Source organism: Heloderma suspectum, chromosome 5, assembly GCF_057233095.1.
Source record: "Heloderma suspectum isolate Gila_16-S chromosome 5, 16-S_ref, whole genome shotgun sequence".
NCBI lineage: Eukaryota > Metazoa > Chordata > Lepidosauria > Squamata > Helodermatidae > Heloderma > Heloderma suspectum.
The window spans coordinates 31,834,084-31,855,290 of record NC_139462.1 but is presented as its reverse complement, the minus strand read 5'-3'; the positions used below and the strand labels follow the sequence as shown (position 1 = coordinate 31,855,290).

General features: G+C 43.0%; 1 protein-coding gene across 3 annotated transcripts in view; it reads left to right on the top strand.

Moving 5' to 3' along the window:
- Nucleotides 1-21,207, top strand: part of STPG2 (sperm tail PG-rich repeat containing 2) — a 337,064-nt gene that overhangs the window by 135,660 nt on the left and 180,197 nt on the right. For 2 of the 3 annotated variants that reach the window (XM_084855659.1, XM_084855660.1), the window contains exon 11: nucleotides 2,610-2,775. In XM_084855659.1, the coding sequence (XP_084711785.1) occupies nucleotides 2,610-2,775 (166 nt within the window). Of the gene's footprint in view, nucleotides 1-2,609; nucleotides 2,776-20,419; nucleotides 20,520-21,207 lie in introns of all 3 variants that reach the window. The other variant, XR_014792012.1, reaches the window with a different exon arrangement.

Below are 21,207 nucleotides of genomic sequence, written 5' to 3'. Positions count from 1 at the left end.
AGTGGCTACATGAATGATGGAAGGAGCACTTACTATTAACTATAGGCATTGGCTTCCAAATATTTTACAAGTGGAACCTATCAAATCCATTGTACCATTGTTAGAGTCCCACAACCTAACTCGGAGCTCTTTCTTTCCATAAGCATTGTCTTCTATTTAGTCCTTAATGTCAGCTGCTGATGTGTCAAGAGACCAGTAAGAATTACTTCCCCCTTTTTAATAGAAAGGTAAATTACCTAAGTCTGAATAAGTCTACAGTCACATTACACAGAAAATGGATTCCAATGCTAATCTAGTTAGCCAAGATAAATCAAATGCTAGAAAATTCAAGAGGCTCATACACCTTAAGTATGCCAAGATGATGATAATACAAGGTTAGACAAGTAGGATGTCAGAGAATTCCGCCACGGATCTCGGTGAGGCCAAATGCCAGTGCATTCGGCCCCCGGAAATCTGTGGCGGAACGGCCTGCCCGCCCCCCGCGGATCCCACCCGGGATGAGACTTACCTGGGGCGGATGTTCTGGGCGACGGCGGTGGCGGTGGCTGCGGCGGCTGGTCTTCCGACCGGCTGCCGCTGCCGCCATTTGCAGTCTGGAGGTTTTTTTTTTTTTTTTTACAGGGATGTGATAGGCTACATAAAGATTTACGTAGCCTATCACGGCTGGGTTAAAAAAAAAAAAACGCGTACGCAAATGGCGGTGGCTGCTGCCGCTGCCATTTGCATTCCTTATTTTTCACCGTCTTAGTCTACGTAAATATTTACGTAGACTATTACGGCGAAAATAAAGGGGAACGCAAATAGCGTAGTGGGCGCTATTTGCGTCCCTTTTTGATTCGCCATTTTAGCCTATGTAAATATTTAGGGCTCTGGGTAAAAAAAAACAACCCCCCTCCTGCGTACGCAAATGGTGGCGGCTACGACCGCCGCCATTTGCGTTCCTTATTTTTCCCCGTCTTAGTCTATGTAAATATTTAAGTAGACTAAGGCGGCGAAAAATAAGGAACGCAAATGGCGGCGGCCATAGCCGCCACCATTTGCATACGCTTTTTTTAATTATTTTTTTACCCAGAGCCCTCCGTGGCCGGAAATCTGGCTGCGGACGGCTCTGGCCTGGTCTGGGCCTGGCCGGCTACTCCGCAGAGCGGCTGCGGAGCACAGCCGGCCGTCGAGGATTCTGGGGGGGAGGAACAGATCGCCTCCCCCCCGTCGAGGATTCCGGTGGGAGGGACGGAACGCCCCCCCCCCATGAACATAATCCGCGGAAAGGTAAGTGACTTTCGTACATCCCTATAGACAACGCTGCCAGACATGCTAGGCCTTTTAGTCAGCCCAGACCCACTATACGGGATTTGTTGACCTAACAGAAGCCTAGTTTACTTATGTTCAGCTGTTTTGAGGTATCTATATCTGAGATAGTGTAAACACCTTCTGTGGCCCACATCCAAGACTGTGATTTCACAAAACAGGAGCTTTCTAAAAATGCAGGCATCTGGCAATTGAAAAAAATCCGGGGCATTAAAAAATGCAGGTAAAAGCATTCCCAGCACAATATAAAATGACATTGACTATTTGGATGTTCAGATGGAAGCCTTAGTTGCACTTACAATTTAAGCTTGCTGCTTGCAGCATTTGATAGTTAACCTAGAATTATTATCATCATTATTAATACTAATGTTTCTGTGATGTTGATTAAAAATATTAATATAGCAACTTAGCAGAAAGAGTTTATAAATGATGGAAGAGTAAATGTTTTAGCTTAATTGGAAACTATTAAATTTGAAGTAAACAGGTTCATCTTGGATAATAAATTAACACTCTTCAATTGGAATGAAGCGAGAACTGTTAAATTAAGAATCGCTGAATAAGGAAATGCATTATCACTTCACACTCAGTTCATAAATGTAAATAATCACCTGCCCATTAAAAAAGTGGATAAATTAAAAGTCTTAATGTTAGGCTGAGACTCTTGCAGGCTGTAGCGTTATTTTGTCTTCTAGAAAGAAATGGTTAAGTACTTAGCATGTTTGGTGGTTCTTTCTCTCCTCCCAACTGTAATGGGCACCATGACCCTTTGAACGGTGTACTAAAGCGTCTGGCATATACAGCAGAATGCTCTGTTCGCTAAACATGACAAGTCTTCCTGCTACATTCAGCTTGTGTTCTCAGGGGTTACTGCCCACTATCCAGTATGTGTTAATCTAGTAATCTCTGCAGTGCTCAAAAGGCGGTTGGACTCTGCACAGTTGAATTGTTGCTACTCCTCCAGTCTATCCCCACCTTGTGCTATATGACCAACGTGACACTGCTTGTGATGGTAGCTGTTGCAATTGTAACAGTGTCGACCTCTGCTGCACGGTAGTGATGTCATGGGTTAGATCACCATTTAAATACAATTGCATGGTTTTGTTGCAGGCACTTGCATTCCATCCTAAACACCCAATTGCCAGCTCTTCGGCTTGTATGAACTGGCTGTACATTTTTCTGGTGGCGGGTGCTTTTTCGTGTGCCACTTGTAGCGTTTCTACAGTGGAGACAGAGTTTATGGCGACTGTAATGTAGAATTTGTGATGCCTGCTTCAGCTGATAACTTTTCTTTGATATTACAGGAAGCTCCTGCACCAGGCTCCTATGATGTTCAAAAGTCGTTTGAAAAATCGCAGTGTAGAAGCGAGCACATGCCTCCACGAGACCCGGTGGCTAAAAGGAAGCATGCTTCTTTTCTCAGTGGAACATTTAGGGAAACTGTATCGAAGGTTGGGATGGATGTCCCAGGTATGTTTATACTGTTTTTCAAACAAAACTATAATTGCATAAAATTTTAAGAAAGGGGAGATTGTGTATATGATTACTTTTGAGGGCCTCCTGAGATCTCTGCATTACCTCTGGACATTTTGTTTTTAGTTGATTAAAAAAGAGGTATTCTTTAACATATTGTGTTAGGTAACTTTTAATCTATAGGATAAAATTGAAGGCATATGGTTGTTACCATGCTTGCTTGGGAGATGTGTCTCTATACACACCTGGAACTGCATCTCTGTGTTGTGGAAATAAGTTTTTCTGGAACAGGAAATTAGCTCCAGTGCTAGGGAGGCTTTTTCCCCACTACGGCCCTATTCAGCTGGAGGACAGATTACTGTTGGTCCAGAAGAGGTGTCCCAGAAACTAGTACATTTACTGAAGCACAGGAGCACAGTGTGTGGAACTTTAGGGATATAGTCTAAAGAATGTAGTAGAATATAGATAGTAGCGAAATGACCTTGTAAGGCACTAAGCAGGGAGCAACAGAGACAAAATCAGAGCTTTTCCCAGAAATTGAGACTGTAACACAAAAGGAAATTTATTAACTACTGAACCTGTCCCAGAGAATGGAGGGTTGGTGAATGAAACTGAGATGGTGGCAGTCCCAAGGAGGCTGCATGGTGTGTTCAGTGGAAGACGATGGAAGACTGGAGAGGGAGAAGGAGAGGGAGATCCTTCCTTATGATCTTTCAGAGAACTGTGTCAAAGGAAGTGGGAATGAGCACCCTTAGTGTCAGGGTAAAGCCCAAAGAGATGCAGGAAGAGAAGACTTTTCTTGGCTATAGCAAGGCTTTACTACGCTGAGACTACTGGATGTGAGAGTACAGAAAGCTGAGAGCTCCACAGTCCATCAGGATGTGTTTATCCCAGCAAGATGCCTTCTGGAATCATCTTGAGTTGAGTGGTTCAGGGTTGCAAGAATGGGAGTTCCTAAGGCTAGTCTGGCAGAGTGTCTGCCAGGACGACTGCTCTTGAAAACACACTGAGACAATTATAGTCTTAGAAAGCGAACAATACAATAGAACAGGGGTATGCAACTTGCAACCCTCCAGATGCTTTGGTGATAAACATAAGAACATTATATAGAGATGTCAACCAGGTAATTAATCTGAATTTAGGTAATTATTCACAGCACTTGAACAAGCCTACCAGGAAGAGGGCCTTTCTGCTGGGGCATCTTGGCAGTGGAATGAGCTCCCTAGAGAGATTCGTCTGGCACCTACGTTGTACTCCTTCAGGTGCCAGGTGAAGAACTTTTTATTTCCCCAGCATTTTAGCTTTATAGTCTTTTAACTTTGCTGTTTCAAATTTGTTATTTTAAATTTCTGCGATGCTGCTAGGTTTTATTCTGGTTGTATTTTTATACTGTAGTTTTAAGCTTATATATTTTATACTATTTTATTCTGTACTTTGTGGTTTTAATTTTTGTGAACCATCCAGAGAGCTTCGGCTATTGGGTGGTATAGAAATGTAATAAACACACAAACAAATCTAGTTCTAGTAGCAAACAATATCAGTATCATCACCATCATCATCATCAAGGTGATGCAGACTGCAACTAAAAGAGCTGTTTTATATGTAATGGAAGCATGTATGCTGTATGAACGTCTTGTGTATTTTTTGCCGTTGCAAATGTCATATTTGGTGAGGTAAGTAGCTTTTAAATTTCAACAGAGGCTTTCATCATTAGGTGTGGGAAACGGTGTGCTAAAAATTGTAGAAAACCTCTTGGCTGAGTATATGGTTCCCTTAAACCAGGAATGCACAATCCACAGGCTGCATGCAGCCCTGAGTTGTGGGTTGTGTGCCCCTTTGCAGAAAAAACCACAGAAAGGAGGACCTCAGAAAGACCAGAAAAAGGAGGCTTCCTTCAGGAAACAAGGAAACCCTGTTCTTATCTCTACTCAGTGACTGGAGATAAGAGCAATTTGAAGACATTTAGTTTTAAATAATCTGCGGTATATTTGAAGTTTATCCAGGTGGGTAAAGTTTAAATACCTTAACATTTTAGAATTGCCTGAAAGCTGTTGCACTGGGGCTTACTTCTAGGTAGACATGCATAGAATTGGGCTGTGCTTTGTATGCTGGATGGGGAAATGTCCAAACTGATAAGAATTACATTCACGTAAATGCACATGTGTGGCTTCCAGTATACCCCAGATGCGGCCCTTAGGGCCTAAAATGTTGGGTACCCCTGCTTTTAACATATGTAAAAAGACTTGTGGGCACAGCTCCATGTTTCTGGAAGGATCCTCAAATATTATTTTTTGGAATGTTTACTATCAAAGCCAAATTTACTATATCTTAACTATCCATCAATGATTGCATTCCCAGCATTTTGCTGTGGAAAAGGCAAATAGGTGTATTTGGAATTTAGGTTTGTGACCTGCTCTACTACTTTTAGGATGCAATCCTATGTGTGTTTAAACAGAAAAAAGTCCTACAACTCCCAGCATGCCCGCAGACAGACATGCTGGCTGGGGTATGCTGGGAGCTGTAGGACTTTTTTCTGTCTAAAGACGCATAGGACTGCACCCTTAGGAAATGCGTTTTTGTGATGCATTTTTATACAGAATTGTGATACAATTTATATTTTATCTCAGGAGGGAAATCTGCCACTCTCAGTTTGTTGCATTATAAACAAGAGGCGTTGAAATGTTTAACACATTTGTGGCAATCACCTGTTTTGGGGATGAGGTGGGAGGATTGATTCCAGGCATACACACTCTCCGAACAAGTGTTAGCCATCTGTTCAGTGGGGGAAACCTTGTGTACTTCACTGTGCATGCAACTGAAGATGTCTGGATCTGGGCAGACATATTTTTAGTGCTGTGAGACAATTGTATTAAATGAAATTAAAGTACAACGATTGTGTCAGCAGATGTTCATTTGTGTTTCATTAAAATTATAGTAACCTAATGCAAAAAAATCACTTGCACTAACTTAATGAAAGTATTATGAAATGATGTGACTCTCATTATAAAGCAATATCTTCTCATAATTAAGTTTTCCTCTAGAGTTTTGCAAATGGTTTCATGAGTTATTCCCACATGAAATGGAGAACTAGTTATTATATGTGAGGTTAAACAGGAAGAAGTTACTGGCCAGAATCCAAAGAGCTGTTTATATTCACACAGGATCTTGTACTAGCCAGGTGGAATTTGAGCCCCCCCCCCCGCTGAAATAATCCTATGTGCACTTACTTTAGAGTAAGTCCCATTGAATTCATTAGGGTTTACCTCTGAGTAAATATGGAAGGGATTCATGCTTCCAAAACAGGGCTAGTTTAGGATCCTAGGTATTGTAAATAAAATAGAAATATGCCTTGGATGTTCATTTAAAAACAAAACCTACAGTCATGGATATAGATAGATTCATTCATTCATTCATTGCATTTATATCCTGCCTTTTTTCCTCCTTAAGGAACCCAAGGCAGTGTACATAATCTTCCTCTTCTCCACTCTATCCTCATAACAACAACCCTGTGAGGTAGGTTGGGCTGAGAGTCAGTGACTGGCCCAAAGCCACCCAGTGAGCTTCCATGGCTGACTGGGGACTAGAACCTGGATCTCCCAGCTCCCAGTCCAACACTCGAGCCACTACACTACACTGGCTCATATATATTCATGTCAAAGTATTGGAGGCAATTCTTCCTTAGGAATTAGCTCTGTTTCCTTTCTGATCTCATCCATCAGTGCTTCTACTGCTTTGTATTTGGTAGCTGATATGAGTCTTGTGCAGCACAGACAACTTCTCATGTGTTTGATGTTTAACAAATAATTAGTAATAATGTGGAGCAGTGCACTCCACCATAATTCATTCATTGCGTTAGTTACAAAAGCCACTGTTTGAATCACCATCCCAAACTCATTATGTTTCTTGACACATTCCCAGACGAAATTACTTTGGGTAACAAATAGAATTTATCTTCAAAATTAATTGGACAGATCACATAAAGGTAGTTGTGTCCACTTTTTCTATGACTTTGCCCAGTACCTTTTTATATAAAACTTACTGTAGTGTGAAAACTAATTATTTCTTCTATTTGCTTGTTGGCTTGTAATATTACATTCCAAAATACTTGGAAGTCTTTAAATCAGAACTGAGTTCTTAGGCTGCAAGAGCAACTCAAATGCAAAATTTTTTACATAGTTTTCTCTTTTTCTTCTCCCTGTTGCAAATATAAGTAACAGAGAGCTTTGGTTATTGGGTGGTATAGAAATGAAATACAATACAATACAATAAAATAAATAGGTGTTCTTATATACAGTGAGATGGCCTGTATATTAACTACACTCGCAGAAAATGCAGGATCAAAAGTTGGAGACTTTGGCCACTTATAAACAATTGCAACTTTAGAGCCACAGCTACACCAAAAAAGAAGTTCTTATCAGGTGAGGGTGGAGTTACCCAAAAATGAAATTTTGAAAAAATAGATGACCAAAGTTCTGTATGAGTGTGCTTATGCAGAACATCACTGAGCATGTTCTGTTAAAAACTATAAAGGGTTGACTGTCAGGTTTTTTTGTTCTGAACATGAGCATGTTAAACTCAGATGCTCACCAAATGAAGGGAATATATATGAAAATGTGGCATAAAAGGCGATATCTGAGTTGCTGGGTATATACCGCTAGCCCATTGTCCTATCTGACTTAGCTCCACCTTTCTTTCTCCCAGGCTGTATTCTTTCCCAGGGCTGACAGGAGTTGAAGTCCAAAACAACTGCAGAGCACTGTCCTGTGCCCAGCCTCTTGCTCCCTTTGTCCTCAAAGGGCCTTGTCTTCCAGTCAAACACTTTTATTATGCAAACTACAGACAGATGAGCATTGCCTTGGGTTACAGACATAATCCGTAGTAATTAGGAGCAGACTTCACTAGCTAGCTTTGCATAATACAGTCCTACATAAGCTACAGGTCGTTATCCCAGGATATAACACTATGAAAGAAGATTGTGATGAAACTGCCTGCCCTGAATGTCTCTTTGCAACACGAGTGGGCTATCAAGTCCCGCCCTCAAGGTGGGTCCTTCCAGGGGGTCGCCTCCCTGGCTGCAAGCCTCTTGGAATGCTTCGTGATTCTGCGTTGCTCTTCCCTTCTCATTAGTAAACCTAGTAATTATTGTTAGACTTAGGCATTGTCTGCCTGCAACCATCTTGTTCCAAGGCAGCCATTATATGGAAATGAGTAGAGCATGCAGCCTACATGTTCCATACAATAGTAGTAGCAGCAGCAGCTGTAGCAGCAACAATAATAATTTGTATAGTACTTTCAAGTGTTCACAGCTCTGTTAATATTATCCCTCATATTACAGATTGGGAGACAGAGTCTGAGAGAGAGTAAGTTGCTTAAGGCTATCTGCTGAGTTAATGGCAGAGTTGAGATTTGAACCAGGAACCTTGATTCTTAGTGCAGTCTTTTAGGCACTCTGCTAGACCAGCTCTAGCAATACCTTGCACAATTCCTCCCTGGAACACGAAGATAAGAAGAGTTGGCATACATCATGTATTATCGCACCTGAAAGATTCCAAGAATGTGGTGAAACCTTCATTTTAGCTTGCTAATATTGTTGCTGGGAGGATTAACTACTCCTCTAGGAGTATATGCATTATTCAATAATTTTATGAAACCAAGGGATATAAGTAGTAGAGAAATTGTGTTAGATTTCAGTATTTGCTTGAAAAGAATACTTAAAACAACATGAGTCAAGAATACTGTCCAGAGTGTCATCATGCTTGGCAGTGTCTCAGCATATTGGAAGACTCTGCCAGTTGTAATTGCTGTTGTACAGAAGAACATGAGAAGAACTGTGCTGGATCAGACCAAGGGTCCTTCTACTCCAGCATTCTATTTACACAGTGGCCAACCAGCTGCTCACGGGAAACCCACAAGTAGGACATGAGTACAGCCCTCCCTCCCATGTCCCCCAGCACCTGGTGTACACAGTACTTCCTCTGATACTGGAAGTGTCTCTGGATATATATATACTGGATTGCACCTATTTTTACTTCCTGCAAATTGATACTGTAAACCAGCTCCACAACCCACTAGTGTGCTTGTGTGCACCTATTGGCAAATCCTCCTTTGCCTGAAAACCTTGGTAACGTTGTGCTGGCTTTCACTTATACCTTTCAGCCTACCATTATTCTTCTCCTTGGCTCCCATGTCTGGTATGTATGGAAATTACTGCTTTCTGTCCTTCTAGGCATGAGTTGTTGTGTGTCCTTTTCAGTCTTTCTCACGGTTCAGCATATTGACCAACACTCATTTCTTACTGTGTTGCGGTCATACACTTCCGTGTCACACAAGTTTCCCTGGGGCTCCACAGGAGGTGAAGTGCTGCTGGGAAGCTCAGGATAGGGTGGAGCATTACCAACTTGACTTGTTCCACCTGTGACTTCCCTTCCACCTCAGAGAATTCTCTTCAAATACCTTTTTCCCTCTGTACACATTCATTGGTTGCTGGTTGCCTTTGGTTGCTGGATAATCTTTTGGTGTTGCAGTTTTGAGATATTTATCATTACTGGAGGGTGGAATGATGAACAGTTTGGGAAAAAGGGATTGGGAATAGGATATCAGTTGGTGATGTCATAAAGGTACTGAAGCCTAGCTTGTGGCTTGCATTTCTGTAGTTCTTAGGAGGCACAGGTGGACCCATACTATCTTACTTATGGCCTTTTATCCGACAGCCCTGCCGTTCATAGGGGTAGAAGATTCTAGCTCAGAGACAGTGAACCTCTGGTGAGGGGCTGTCAGGATTGATTCTGAGTGCAGGGAGATAGCAGCTCAGATTCGGAAGAGGAGCAACCAGAACTGGGGGAGGCATTTTCACAAGCCACTTCAGATATGGGTAGGTGTGCTTCTCAGGTTACCACCTCCCAGATGGCCAGGCATGAAGCTTCCTCCTTGCCCCCCTCTGTGAGAAGCTGCGAGCAGGAGGAGGAGGGGCTTGAGGATTGTGACCTAAGAGACGCGAGGCGGTGGCGCAGAGCAAAGAGGGAAACATCAGGGGCGGAGCTCAGATGGTTGACCCGGTTAGCGATGCGTGAGAGGCTACACAGGGAAGCATCACGTGAGGGGCGGGACCTCCCTCCCTAAGTTAGCCTAGCCAGATAGCCTCCCTTTCAAACTGCGGGCAACTTTCGGTGATCCCATTTGAATCCCCTGGAGGCATTCATTTGTAGCCAGAGAGTCTTGGAGGATTTGCATCTGTAATGAACCTGTGAATAATGAAGTAAAGGCGTGAGACTGAAGCCTCTCTATTTGTGTGTGTGTGAGTGCTTAAGGACAGAGGGGGCCGAGGGATTTGTGACAGGGGCCTCACTTGACAGGCTCGAGTGAGGCCCCTCCCTGAAGCCCCAGTAGCAGGAAGAATGGTGGGGGAGTAACTGAGCCATACCTCCTTTGCTTCACTCCTCCTTTGCTTTTCCCTCATGGGGACGGTGAAGGAGGAGTGATGCCGCTGTGCACTCATCTGGTGCTTTGAGGTGCTATCCGAGTCCGGTGCTCAGGGCTCAGGCAGCTGCTCGGTACCTCAGTGGGCTTTGCTTCCACCAAGCTTTCTCTAGCTGGGGAAAGCCTGGGTAGAGTTCAGCTGGCTGCCTGACTGTGGCATCAGCTGGGGGAGTGCTCCTCCAGCTGGAACCTCAGCCTGGGAGCCGGCTGAGCTCCTCCTGGGATTTCCCTTGGAGCCTGGGCAAATCCTCCATGGAGTCAAGCAGGCTCCCCGAGGAGCTGGCTGGAGGAATTCCAGATGGCGCTTCGGTGGGGATTCAATGACGTTGGATGTATGTTAAGAGAATATGTACGCTAGGAGAAATGTACATGAAAGTGCATTTGAACTTTTGTGCAAAGTTCTTTTTTTAAAAATCGCACACTGATGCAGAAACGAGATGAAATGAACTGAAAAATGAGAAACTGAGCGAAACCAAAATTCACAGAATTGTCTGTCCCTACGCCAGAGGAGATTGCCCTGATCTTTTCAGGATATGTGGAGAAGCTGTCTTTGAGGGTGGTGGAGCAGATTTTGAGGCTGCAGGAGGGAACTGCAGGGGGGAGGGGGAATGTGCAGGCCATTCCATTGGCAAAAGCTGGTAATTGCATATCACCCATAGTTTAGATGTTGTGTCAGCAGGTTGCGTTAACTAAATCAGACCCGGTTCCTGGTTGTGTGCTTCTTATAGAACCATTGTATATCAGTGACTCAGCATAACTGTCTGATAGCAGCTGATATAAAGGAATAAAACTGATTTTTTTTTTTTAACCATATGATATCACTGTTGTTGTTGTTCAGTCATTAAGTCGTGTCCGACTCTTCATGACCCCATGGACTATAGCACGCCAGGCCTTCGTGTCCTCTGCTCTCTCCCAGAGTGTGCTCAAGTTCATATTCATTGCATCGGTGATGCTATCTAGCCATCTCATCCTCTGCCGTCCCCTTCTCCTTTTCAATCTTTTCCAGCATCAGGGTCTTTTCCAGTAACTTTTCTCTTCGCATTAAGAATTTGCCACAGTTTGTTGTGATCCACACAATCAAAGGCTTTAGCATAGTCAATGAAGCAGAAATAGACGTTTTTCTGGAATTCTCTTCCTTTTTCCATGATCCAGAGAATGTTGGCGACTTGATTTCTAGTTCCTCTGCTTCTTCGAAACCCAGCTTGTACTTCTGATAGTTCTCAGTTCACATACTGCTGAAGCCTAGCTTGTAGGATTTTGAGCATCACCTTGCTGGCATGTGAAATGAGTGCAATTGTACAGTAGTTTGAACACCCTTTGGCATTGCCCTTTTTTGGAATTGGAATGTAAACTGACCTTTTCCAGTCTTGTGGCCACTGTTGAGTGTTCCAAATTTGTTGGCATATTGAGTGCAGCACTTTAACAGCATCATCTTTTAGGATTTTAAATAGCTCAGCTGGAAGACTGTCATCTCCGCTAGCTTTGTTGTTAGTAAGGCTTCCTAAGGCCAACTTGACTTCACTCTCTAGGATGTCGGGCCCAAGTTCAGTGACCGCACTATCATGGCTACAAGGGACATTCAGATCTTTCCTGTATAGTTCTTCTGTATATTCTTTCCACCTCTTCTTAATCTCATCTGCTTCTGTTAGGTCCCTGCCTTCTTTGTCCTTTATCATGCCCGTCTTTGCACAAAACGTTCCCTTGAGATCTCTGATTTTCTTGAAAAGATCTCTAGTCTTTCCCATTCTGTTGTTTTCCTCGATTTCTTTGCACTGTTCATTTAAGAAGGCCTTCTTGTCTCTCCTTGCTGTTCTCTGGAACTCTGCATTCAGTGGGATATATCTTCCCCTTTCTCCCTTGCTTTTTGCTTCCCTTCTTTCCTCAGCTACTTGTAAAGCCTCATCAGACAGCCATTTTGCTTTCTGGCATTTCTTTTTCTTTGGGATGGATTTAGTTGCTGCCTCCTGAACAATGTTACGGACCTCCGTCCATAGTTCCTCAGGTACTCTGTCGATCACGTCTAATCTATTCCTCAGCTCCACTGTATATTCATAAGGGATATGATTTAGGTCATACCTGAATGGTTTAGTGGTTTTCCCTACGTTCTTCAATTTAAGCCGAAATTTTGCGATAAGAACATCATGATCTGAACCACAGTCAGCTCCAGGTCTTGTTTTTACTGACTGTATAGAGCTTCTCCATCTTTGGCTGCAAAGGACATAATCAATCTGATTTCGATATTGACCATCTGGTGATGTCCATGTGTAGAGTCGCCTCTTGTGCTGTTGGAAAAGAGTGTTTGCTATGATCAGCGTGTTCTCTTGGCAAAACTCTTAGCCTTTGTCCTGCTTCATTTTGTACACCAAGGCCATGCTTGCCTGTTATCCCGGTGATTTCTTGACTTCCTACTTTAGCATTCCAATCCCCTATGATGAAAAGGACATCTTTTTTTGGTGTTAGTTCTAGAAGGTGTTGTAGGTCTTCATAGAACCGATCAACCTCAGCTTCTTCGGCCTCAGTGGTTGGGGCATAGACTTGAATTACTGTGGTGTTGAATGGTTTGCCTTGGATTCGTACTGAGATCATTCTGTCGTTTTTGAGAGTGTACCCCAGTACTGCTTTTCCCACCCTTTTGTTGACTATGAGTGCTACTCCATTTCTTCTAAGGGATTCTTGCCCACAGTAGTAGATATGATGGTCACCTGAATTAAATTTGCCCATTCTTGTCCATTTTAGTTCACTGATTCCCAAGATGTCGATGTTCAGTCTTGCCATCTCATGTTTGACCACCTCCAGCTTACCTTGATTCATTGACCTTACATTCCAGGTTCCTAAACAATATTGTTCTTTACAGCATCGGATTTTCTTTTCGCCACCAGACACATCCACAGCTGAGTGTCCTTTCGGGTTTGGCCCAGCTGCTTCTCTCTTTCTGGCGCTACTTGGAAATACCCTCTGCTCTTCCTCAGTAGTATATTGGACACCTTCCAACCTGAGGGGCTCATCTTCCGGCGTCATCTCTTTTAGCCTTGTGATATGTTCCATGGGGTTTTCTTGGCAAGAATACTGGAGTGGGTTGCCATTTCCTTCTCCAGTGGACCACATTTTTCAGAACACTCCACCATGACCTGTCCATCTTGAGTGGCCCTGCACGGCATAGCTTATGTCTTCACTGAGTTACGCAAGCCCCTTCGCCACAACAAGGCAGTGATCCATGAAGGGGTATCACTGTAGACTTACTGAATATATTATATTTACCACCAGACCACAGCATCTCCCTCTCTCATTCACATATCCATCTGAGAAAAGAAATTATTGAGATACCAACATTTAAATTTTAGTGTACTAGCTACATGTTTTAAAATTTAAATCCAATTAGGGAGCTGCCAGGTTTACTGTAAGGGGTAGAGGGAAATGAAAAATAGAGAGTCAAAGAATCAATGCAAACTGCATTTAAGTAGTAGAAGAAAGATGTCTGATCTTTGACATCTATGGCTTACAAAACCAGTTCGTTAGATTATTTTTCTTGCCAAAGTTTGTTAATGCTTTCATCCAATCAGGATTTTTTTTCATATATGTCTTAAATGTCATCGATTAAATTTCCTCTCATTGCTTTTTAAAATTAATTTTCATGTAGAAACGTAATACATCCTGTAGAAAATGTAAAATCAAAACATAATTTGATTAAACATAGGAATTGCTAGGTCACGGTATCCATGACCCACAATTAAATTTTATCAGGAATGTGTTTGCAAAGCAACTCCATTAATTTTGGGGAAAGAACTTTGCTTCTGTTTTTTATGATTGAAATTGGACTCTGTTTTGGTATAAGGATATAAATGTTCATTTTTAAAGATGGATGTACACAACTATAAGTATGCTTTTGCAGTCCTGTCATGATAATAACTACAACATAGAAGATGGTTTTGTCTTGTAAATGGGTCTGTGGTCTAAAGAGGCACAGTCAGAGTCTCAGTTTGTTTGTATAGATATTAAAAATCAATAGCAAGATCCTTATAAAAAGGGAAACTATTGTTCTCCAGAGACTCAGGGAGGGCACTGCTTCACCTTGGGAAGTCACCTTCATCCTGACTGGTCCTGCATAAACGAACTATGTGCTCAGGTGAGCTAGTGGTCTTAAAAGCACATCTGCTGTTGCTTACTAGGTTCTTTTTGTCTCTTTGTTCTTTTGTTTTTTCCTTTTCTCTGTTTCTCTCCCCCCCACCCCCATTCCACCTGACACATCCTAGTCAGTGACTAGGGGCTGAGAGTTGGCCATCACCCCCTATGGGTGGGCTACCCACAGCTGATTGCCTGAGAACAAGACGGCAGATGTTTTCCACCCCTGGCCTTTCCGCTCAGGTGCTGGACAGAGAGGAACTGAAGTGACTGGCAAGAATAGACTATGTCACACTCACAACACAAACTCCCTCCCCTTTCCATAGAGTAGGGAGTGGAGACAGTGCTCCTGATTACCGCCACCAGCAGAATCTGCTATGGTGGCGAGGCGTGTGGAGGGCCACATGGACTCTGAGGCCTCAGACGTACCGATTGCGGTGTGGACCTGGTGCTGAAACCAGACCAGAGCCAAGGCACAGATGTGAGTCCTCTTCCCCACCCATGCCAGATCTGTCTGGAGATGGAGCAATGTCATCGTTCACCTCTTGGATCCAAGACTTGGTGTCTGTACAGGTTACTAGGGCCCTGCCTGATAGAGGCAAAGAAGATTCTCAGGAGGAGTCTAGAGCCATTTCTCTATCAACCCCAAGGAAAGAAGGGGGCAAAAGGAAGAAAAGCCACTGGTCAAGAGGCAGATCTGCTCATAAACAGAAGAAGGGCTGCAGACTTAGGAAAAATCATAGAATCATAGAATACTAGGGTTGGAAGGGGATCCTGTTCTAGGTCTTCAGAGGAGTCTCAACCGTTGGTGCTTCCCTCAGTGCCCTCAGGGAATCCTTCCTTGTCAGTCTGCTCATCCAGAAAATCCAGCAAGCAAGGGAAAAAGTCATAGATTTATAGAATCATAGAATAGTAGGGTTGGAAGGGGCCTAAAAGACCATCAAGTCCAACCCCCTGCTCAGTGCAGGAATCCAAGTCAGAGCATCCCCAACAGATGGCTGTCCAGCCTCATCTTGAATGCCTCTAGTGTGGGAGAGCCCACTACCTCCCTAGGTAATTGTCGTATTTTTCTAACAGTCAGGAAGTTTTTCCTGATGTTCAGCCGGAATCTGGCTTCCTGTAACTTGAGCCCATTATTCCGTGCCCTGCATTCTGGGATGATCGAGAAGAGCTCCTGTCCTTCCTCTCTGTGACAACCTTTCAAGTACTTGAAGAGCGCTATCGTAGCTCCCCTCAGTCTTCTCTTCTCAAGGCTGTTCTCTAGGACCTCTTCTCAAGGTCCTTTAGCTCCTCCAGTGCTTTGGGCAGGGGAAAGGGGGAAACAAATCCAAGGTGGTCCTAGGAGAACCTGAATTCCCTTAAGATGCAAGTGATATAGAAGAGGGGGAACTTTCTGAGGAGGAGGTTGAAGCATCCACTACCCAGGTCAGGCATTTTTCTCCAGATCTTTTCCTGGCATTCTTGGCAAAACTGTCCTTTAGGCTTCAGCTTTCTGGGGAAGTTCTGGAGCCACAGGAAGCAGCAGGCAACTAAGGGCAAAAAGGGGAAAAGTCAGCCTTCCCTTGGAAGCCTGCCCAACCCATGTGTATCCCTTTTCCAGAATCCTTTAAGGAAGCACGGAAGTCAGAAGCCAAAATCGGTTCATAAACTATCCAACAAACTTCATTTCCTCCAAAGTAAAGCTGTGGCGTTACTTAAAGTGCCTAGTGTTCATGCTCCATTTGCAGCACTCACTTCTACTGCAGTTATCCCTACAGAAGGTGAAAGGGACCAAAGGGTCTGTGTGACAAACATGTTGGGTTGTGCTTCGTAAGGATTTTGAAGTATCAACTGCAGTGTTCTAAGCTTTGGCTATGAACTCCTTTTTCCCCCAGAGCTGTATGTCATTGGACAGAGGACCTGACAGGTGCTGACACTACCCCCAAGCCACTGAAGGATGGTTTAAAAAAAAAGCCTTACTGGCAGAATCTACAGCAGCCTTATTGGCAGAGCCTTCTTCGGATGCCTTCCATTTCAGTGCCAGGGCTTTGGCTTCAATCATGCTGGCAAGGAGAAACATTTGCCTGTGTCACTGTTGGACGCTGTTTTAGTGGAAACCAAGGACAAGAAAAAAGCACACCCATTGACCAGAAGGAAGAACGCAACCTAAGGCAGCAGCATTCCTTTCACTCCAATAAGAACAATTCCAGGGCCTGATCCTCAGGAGGATTTAAATCCAGATGGGACTGTTACTCAAAGCCACCAGGGAAGAGCTCTAGTCCCCCTCCAACTGCTCTTCTTCAATCTGCAAGGAAGAAACATTAGTTGGCTTGACCCCAAAGGGACCCCCACTCAGCTTCAGATAGGGGGGGGCGACTGATGCACTTCTCACAGATGTGGGATTCAACCACCTCATATCTGTGGGTAAGAGTAACCGTCTCAAGGGGATATGCCCTGGAATTGGTGACTTACCCTAGGGACAAATTTATAGCCTCTCCAAGATCCAGGAATCCAGAGAGGCACAGAAACTTCATAAAGGCAATAGATCATCTGCTAACAATAAGGGCAATAGAGCCAGTACCAGTGACAGATGTCTACTCTGGAGTTTATTCAATTTTGTTCCTGGTTCCCAAGAAAAATGGGGATATTTGAGTCATTTTGGATCTAAAGTAGCTCAACAAATGAATGTCCAAGAGACATTTCAAGATGGAGGTTCTCAGATCGATAATTGAAGCCATATCCAAAGGACAGTTTCTGGCATCCATAGATCTCTCAGAGGCTTATCTATATGTCTCCATGAGAGACTCCAACAGTTGCTACTTGAGATTCTGTTATGACAACAGACACTTTCAGTACAAACTGCTACCCTTTGGCCTCTCCTTGGCTCCTTGACTGTTCACCAAGATTCTGGTGGCACTCGTTGCACATCTGAGGAAACGGAATACAGCTGCACCTTCTGATTTTGTCACCATCACACCAGAAGAGCCTGCAGGACATCCAGACCATGCTGTCTTGTCTACAGACCCACAAACTTATATTGTACATGGAGAAGAGCCATCTGGTCCCTATGCAATGGATTGTCCATCTGCGGGTGATCCTTGATACTGCAGGATACAGGATATTCGTCACAGTGGAATGCTGCATAAAGATCCAAACTCTGCTGTCTAAGCTGCTTCTATCGAAGTGAATGGACCTCATGGAGCTGACTTGACCCCTGGGAGTCATGATGTCATATCAGCAGCTGGTGCCCTGGGCATGCCTTCACACCGCGCTACTACAATGCTGTGTACTGCTGTTCCAGGGTCAGATATTGAACCAATTACATCTATTGGTGAGAATATCCTCCCGGTTGAAAAAGACATTGCTCTGGTGGAGGGAGGTCAGGAGACTGGAAGCAGGATGCTCTCTGGAGGTGCCATCCAGGAGGATCCTCACCATAGGTGCCAGCCTGTTTGGGTGGGGAGCACACTTGGACAACTAGGCCACTCAGGGGACTCAGAGAGACATTGCAGCATAAGTTGGTTGGAACTGAGAGCAGGTTTTTTGGGCCCCCTTCCACTCTGTTGTGACAGTCAGAACAGACAATACAATGGTCAATGCATATGTTAACAAACAAGGAGATACCAAATCTTCATCCTTGAACAAGTTGGTGAAAGAGTTGCTAATGTGGGCAGAGGGTCACACTGAATCCATAATGATGGAATATATAAGATTTGAGTAGATACTTATGACAATTTTATCAGATCTTTTTTGCCTTGAAAGGTGAACAGAAATTCTGTTGGTCTTTCTTGACCTTGTTTTTTTATTTTATGCTATGGTGTTACTGACATATATTTTCCAGAGGTTGGTTAGAATACCATGTGTAAGCATCTGAATAGTATTTTGTTATATTTGTAGTACAATTCTTACCAAAGAATGCAATTTATTTTTTTCACTCAAATTAAATGTAATGAGGCACAGCAGCTATTAAAATGATACTATCCAGCTCCAGTGGGTTAAAAAATTAGCTTTTCTCTCAACATATTGCAAGGTGAATATAAAGTATAGGCTTGCTTATGAGAGCATATTAAAATCAGCCAGAGAGAAAAGTTGTGTTTTCCTTTCACTTACTTGCTGTTGCGAGTGGAAAGGTACTCTTTACTGAAATATTGGAAAGAAGGGTATAATTAAATTTGGGTTTGTATGTCGCATATAGAGTAGCTGTGGCTCAGGGAACCCGGGGATTCTATAGAAGATGAGTAATGGTGGATAAGCTTTCCTGACAAACAGCTTATCCATTCATATTACTCTTCCCCCACAATGTGTAGCCAAAGGAGAATTTTAGGTGTCTTCTAGGGCAAGGTGGGCGGAAGGTAGATCTAGATCGACTGGTAGATCTCTGGGTGATATTCAGCAGATCGTAAAGGATTTCAGTTGATTAGCAACAAAATGACTCCCCTCCTGCTCTAAATTATATTGCTGCAATGAAGAAAGCTCAGGGTAACTAGTAGTGGATTTTTATGTGGAAAGAGTATGAGCTCCTTTCAGTTCTTCTGTACCTCAGAATAAATTCTTGGTCTCAGAATTCTAAGTGTATGCCTTTTTCACCTGCCTCTGGTTGATGGATCTTGGGGTTCAATAAAAGGACAAAGTAGATCCAGCAAGCCTAAAATCTGTTCACCTCTGTTTTAGGGTATACTCTCAGCTGAGGCCAATAGGTTAGCGCCTGGTTCAGATGTAATAATATTGGTCCAATAAACCATGCTTGAAAGGACTATGAACAACAAGCCATGTGCCTGCACACTTCCTTCCTCTCCGCCAACTCCTCCTCTTGCATTCCCACCTTCAGCACTTTTATCCTGTCTTGTTAAACCAGAGTTTTCTGTGGTGGCTGGACTTGGAACTGCAGTTTAGTTGTGGCTTACAGAGCGGATATTAAACCACGATCTGGCACAGCCTTTCAGGACAATCCTATAGACATCTTCTCAGAAGTAAGCCCCATGGAGTTCAATAGGGTTTACTCCCAGGAAAGGGTTGCATCCAACGTTGCATGAGCAGACCTCTGCTTTCTCTTCCTTTCCTCCACCCTGTTCTCTCCACACACACCCTCTAATCTGTTCCCGAGGGTCACCACAATCCTTCCTGTCTCACTGACAGAAGCCATTGTTATCATCTGAGGATAAGGATTTCACCGTGTGTGTATAGGATTGCAGCCTCAGTAACTAAATCATAGCAGCTGTGGATATATATGGAACCTTTTTTTTACCCTTCAACATTGAAATGTTAATGTAGAAGAGTTTATATTCAGTAGTCAAAGTGCTAAAAGGCTATATGAGAAACTGAATAATTTATTTTCACCTACGCAGATACTCCGCCCCCAGTTCTTCAGGTATTTCATACTGCCACAGTGTTGAAAAAGAGCTGTAGCAGTAGCAAGAATTTCTCTTATTCACTGATCCTTTATTGCTTTATACGTGAAACAAACATTTTGTCAAAGCAACAAACATTATTTCAAACTCAGCTATCTTTTCTGAGTATTGAAATAAATGTTAAGAAATTATTTCTTAATTTCTCAGTGCTTGTAGCACCATCTGTTTTCTGCTGCAGCCTGAGCTAGTAAAAATGATTGAGTCTTGAAACTGAAGGTTAAGAAAATTTATGTACTAATACTGTGCACACAAAATGTTTACATCCTGCATGCTGTTCTGTTTATTGTAGTGATTTCTTTTTGTTGTAAAAATTCTTTTTATTCCACTTATTTACCTTATTTGGTCATCCCCTGTGTCTTGTACTATTTCTCTTTTACTTCCATGCACCAGTTTCTTTCTAACCTATGTGGGAGTTATTGAGAATACTGGTGGAGAAAGTTATTGCTCTTTGTGAGAAATGACTGGGTGGAATTTGGCCCCAAACCATTCAATTTTAACTTCAAAGCTTCTTTTATTAGTTGCTGTAACTAAATGCTCATTTTGTCCAGTCTGGATTTCAGTGATGCCATGAAAGCAAAAAGAAAAGAAAGAATTGTCTGCATATGTCTTTAATTCCTTGAACAAGGCTTTCATCATAGTTTCACTGATTTTCATTTCAGACAACAATTCTCTGATGTCTGTCACTGTAACAAGTTCATCCCTGTCTTTCTCACTGTGTTTTGTTTGGGAGTGGAAGATTGATCTACAGGGACCTCAGCAGTAAGTCCCAGTGCTTCTCTTTACTTGTACTCTTAATATCAGAAGTGCATTTCTGTGGAAGCTTTTGGAGATTTGAAGATCTCCAGACACTTGTTAGTTGGAATAGCAGGATCTGAAGGCCTCTGAGTAATTCAAATTGGTATGCGTAGAGACAACTGCCAGCGAAATTAGGGCTTGATCCTAAAGAATATTGGAAAACTCTGGCATGGTATTCACTGCAGTGTTGTTGTTTTACTGGCGGTGGGGGGTTAGCTGATGAAGTGATTTTTGAGTATGTGCTTAAACCACTTGGGCCAGTTAGAGAACAGACTCTTCATTATTTTGGACTGCAGGAGTATTAATGAAGAAGTCCTATCTTGCTACCATGATTTCTTCTGTCCCCTCTGCAGTGTTCCTGTGAATATACATGCCATCACTGATAACCACTTCCCCTTTCTCAGAGTGGCTTCAGACATTACACCAGTGCAAAGCAGGAAGCTCATTCACCTCATGCTTCATGATCCTCCATATCATCATAATATCTAGAATAATTCTTCATAGCTTGTGCATCATCAGAGGGAGATGCAGAAGATATATTTTGGGCATTTCAAAGATGTGGAGGAATTTGTGTTTCCTGCTCTATTGCATCAACATAATTTCTCACTCTGTTCTTTATGGTAACCTTCAGGACCAGATTGGATGATATCTG